The 4497-nt window shown below is 38.2% G+C and overlaps 1 protein-coding gene across 1 annotated transcript in view; it reads left to right on the top strand.

Moving 5' to 3' along the window:
* Positions 1-739: 739 nt before the first annotated feature.
* The window catches only part of LOC107743033 (ras-related protein Rab-26-like), a 15251-nt gene continuing 11493 nt past the window's right edge, over positions 740-4497 (top strand). The window contains exon 1 of the mRNA XM_016556143.1: positions 740-949. Coding sequence (XP_016411629.1) covers positions 740-949 — 210 coding nt within the window. The remainder of the gene's footprint in view (positions 950-4497) is intronic.

Raw genomic sequence — 4497 nt, 5'->3', positions numbered from 1 at the left:
ATATATATATGTATATATATATATATATATATATATATATAACCCAATATTGCAGGTCTTTATGGTAACTTTTTGATGTTGTGCGTTTTTTTTTATGTGTTAGAAACAGATGCTAATGAGGAATCTAATGTTAATATGCTAATGCTAATAAAATGTTGTCACCATATATATATATATGGTGACAACATTTTAGCAACATTTGTAGCTAGTTCTGGGTTGTTTTGCGGTATTAGTTGGTTTGTGTCACTATAAATCCTTCCATCCTGCTTGATAAAACTACAGAAATCTGTATGATTACATCTTAAATATGTGGTTAAAACCTTGCACTCTCATGCAAGCTAACTGTCAGTCCCTCACTTAGCAGGCTAACCTGCATTTCCATTTTGTAAATAATAAGGTTATACTGAATAAAGTGAGTGTGAGTTTGAGCAAAGCATCCAACACTACAATGAAATCGTATTCATTTTTAAAAGCTTCATATATAGTTCAAAACGTTCAACACAGCAGGAACGACCCAAAATGGTTTGCCACAGTGAGCACAGTTGTGTACACTGCTATCATCATGAACATGTCCTGTACTACATGCCACAGGAAGCACTACTGTTAAATATTTAATAGTGTAAACTTCATCAGGTTATAAGAATCTCTGGCATGAGCCATCGTTGCACATCAGAGACAAGACTAGGTAAGAGACGCCGTGACATCTCTGAGACGAGCGAGCCAGCGAGGAAAAGACTCAATGACTGTCAAAGATCTGCTGTTGAGAAGCACCTCACACATGGAGCTGATGATGGAGAACACTTCAGAGCTGGAGCTGGTGGAGCAGGGAGAGCCTGCTTATCCTGACAGCGCTTACGGCTCCTCTCCAGTGGACACAGACACAGAGGACGGACACACACTGTCCAGCAGCACACTCCTCCTCACATACAATGAGGAGCTCATGCATAAGGTGACCACCACCATCCTGTCTGTCTGTCTATCCATCCATCTATCTATCTATCTGTCTGTCCCTCCATTTGTCCGTCCATCCGTCTCTCTAACTGTCTTTTTGTGTCTGTTCTGCTGATTTCTATTTTCTTTCTGTCTATCCGTCTATCTATCCATGCATCTATCATTCTGTCTGTCCGTCCGTCCGTCCGTCCGTCCGTCCGTCTATCTATCTATCTATCTATCTATCTGTCTGTCTGTCTGTCTGTCTGTCCCTCTGTTTGTCCGTCCATCCATCTCTCTGACTGTCTTTTTGTGTCTGTTCTGCTAGTTTCTATTTTCTATCTATCTGTCTCTCCATCTATCTATGCATCTTTCTGTCCATCTGTCTGTCTGTCCGTCCGTCCGTCCGTCTGTCTGACTGTCTTTTTGTGTCTGTTCTGCTAGTGTCTATTTTCTATCTATCTGTCTCTCTATCCATCCATGCATCTTTCTGTCCATCTGACTGTCTGTCTGTCTGTCTCTCTGACTGTCTTTTTGTGTCTGTTCTGCTAGTTTCTATTTTCTCTCTATCTCTCTATCTCTCTATCTATCTATCTATGTCTGTCTGTCTGTCTGTCTGTCTGTCTGTCTATGTCTATCTGTCTGTCTGTCTGTCCCTCCGTTTGTCCGTCCATCCATCTCTCTGACTGTCTTTTTGTGGCTGTTCTTCTAGTTTCTATTTTCTATCTGTCTGTCTCTCCGTCTATCTATCTTTTTCTATCTATCTGTCCGTCCGTCTGTCTATCTATCTATCTATCTATCTGTCTGTCTGTCTCTCTGACTGTCTTTTTGTGTCTGTTCTGCTAGTTTCTATTTTCTATCTATCTGTCTCTCCGTCTGTCTATCTATCTGTCTGTCTGTCTGTCTGTCTGTCTGTCCCTCTGTTTGTCCATCCATCCATCTCTCTGACTGTCTTTTTGTGTCTGTTCTGCTAGTTTCTATTTTCTATCTATCTGTCTCTCCGTCTATCCATGCATCTTTCTGTCCCATCTGTCTGTCTGTCCGTCTCTGACTGTCTTTTTGTGTCTGTTCTGCTAGTTTCTATTTTCTATCTATCTGTCTCTCCGTCTATCTATCCATGCATCTTTCTGTCCGTCCATCCATCTATCTATCTATCTATCTATCTATCTATCTATCTATCCGTCCGTCCGTCCGTCGGTCTTTTTGTGTCTGTTCTGCTAGTTTCTATTTTCTAAAAGCTAATCAGCTGTGATTGTGGCTCTTGTACAGGAAGTCACACACCCACCAGTCTTACAGTCAGTGCCAGAGAGCTGTAGGGATAAACCAGTACAATGCTATACACGGCTGCATCAATTACACACCCACCTTTGGTCCACAGAGGTGGAGGTGTTATATTCATTCAGAGAGGTGGTTAAGGTTGTGTTGTATATTGACTCATGCTTGAAAAAGGTGCTTTAAATGTGAGATCATAACCAGGCCTACAGGAAATATACTTTACTGTACTTACAGTGCTGCAAACATCGAGTTAAGAAACCATCTTAACTAGCTTTGTCTGTTTTTTATCTAGGAGGGTAAAATCTTACAGCTACGTTTTGTAGTTAAAAGTATCCACACTGACTGAGCTACAGATGTGAATGATTTTTCAAATCATGTGGCTTGTTTATGAGAGGTGTGTTATGACATTTCTAAGCAAACAGACATGATTTTCACTAGGTGTGTGATAAAACAGACACAAAATACCAAAGGAGAGATCCGAACTGTATTTAAAGACAAGAATATCAGAGCCACAGGGGCTGATTTTTAATATAGGCAAAGACCTAGAATCAAGCTGATTTCAATCATTGTCATTTACATTTTTAAAGTACTTTTCAAAAAGTAAGTGGATGTAGTGAGGAAGGATGACAGGAAATTAGTTTTTTAAAGAAACATGAGTTGTGAAGCACATCAGTTCCTCTGAGTGAATCCGTGTCTCTGTTTCTGTTTTGTATTATTGAAATGATACATGGCAAAACTTTCTCAATAAGACTAGATGGAGATTTGGTTCTGTCTAGTCAACTAAATATAAAATATAACAAATGTGCTGCAACAACATCCTTATAGCTGCATTTTTACAGTATGGCATAATAAAATATTTAGAAAAAAACTATATTGCTGTTTATTTCTATGTATTATATTGGAGAATATAAATAAAAAAATATTAAATAGCATTCAGTATTCATTTAGAGGAAAACAGTGTGGAAAGATGTATTTTCATTAAATAGGTATTTTAAATATAACAAATGTGCTGCAACAACATCCTTATAGCTGCATTTTTACAGTATGGCATAATAAAATATTTAGAAAAAAACTATATTGCTGTTTATTTCTATGTATTATATTGGAGAATATAAATAAAAAAATATTAAATAGCATTCAGTATTCCTTTAGAGGAAAACAGTGTGGAAAGATGTATTTTCATTAAATAGGTATTTGGATAAGCAAAAATTAAAATTAAATATATATTTTGATACGATCTTGAGGCCCTGATATTTAAACTAAGGTTAACATTTGGGTGAATAAAACTTGCTAACATGTCCTGGTCAAAGCAATTGTATTTTATTTTTGCATTATAATAGGAAATGCTTATGTGATGTTTTTGATAAGTCCAGGAGGTACACTCATATTTCAAGCTTTTAGGCTGTGTTAAATTGTAATAGTGAAGTATCTCAGCGCTATGCACTGAAGGAGAGACTATTGTGCTTTGGCAGTGGAGATGCATGTGTTGCCATGGTAATGGCATTCTGTGTCCCCGTCACATGCCTCATGCGGTTTGTTCCATTGTGTTCTTCCTTAATCAAGCATTTCATAGCTGAATAAGTGATGAGGGATTTAAGGAATATCAAAGATGGATGAGATTTGTATGAAATAGTAATAGAGTTTGATAGCCTGAGGGCTCTGTTTTCGACATGATTCATCTCCTAAAATCATCCCACAGGTATTTGTTTGTTCAGCAGTGCAAAGCATTGCTATGTGACTCAATGCATTTGATTATTTCATGAAACTCAGAAGAATAAACATATATTCATATCATCATCTAAACAGTCTCAAACGATCATCAAATACCTCTCAATTGACCCTTCGCAGGGAGTTTGATTGACAGGTGATCTGATCAATCATAACGCCGAATCCGCCATTTTGTCCGACAAACAAATCAGACTGGAGAGTAGATTACCGTCTGTGGACTTAAAGGTGCACTAAGGGAATTTTGCCAGACGATATTGACATTTGAAAGCACCAAAACAAACAAACCCATACCCCAACAGGGGCCCGTTCTTCGTACGTCGCTAACTCAGTTAGCTGGATTTGATTGTTTGCGATTTGGCATGATCTTGGATTATTTGGTTCTTCGAAGCTCATCCCGGAGTTGCTGTCATAGCAACAGGTCCGTTAGTTTAAACCTGCTCGGGAGCAGGCTTATTTCATGTAATCAGGTTTAGATTGCATCTTTTTAAGCAGAATTGATACTTAAAATCTGTCCGCTACCACTGCTACTTTATTACAAGAGTATCCTACTGATCCAGGGACAAT

The sequence above is a fragment of the Sinocyclocheilus rhinocerous genome, unplaced genomic scaffold, assembly GCF_001515625.1.
Source record: "Sinocyclocheilus rhinocerous isolate Xijiao unplaced genomic scaffold, SAMN03320098_v1.1 scaffold647, whole genome shotgun sequence".
Classification (NCBI taxonomy): domain Eukaryota; kingdom Metazoa; phylum Chordata; class Actinopteri; order Cypriniformes; family Cyprinidae; genus Sinocyclocheilus; species Sinocyclocheilus rhinocerous.
The sequence above is the reverse complement of the archived record's forward strand: the minus strand, read 5'-3'. Positions and strand labels throughout refer to the sequence as shown.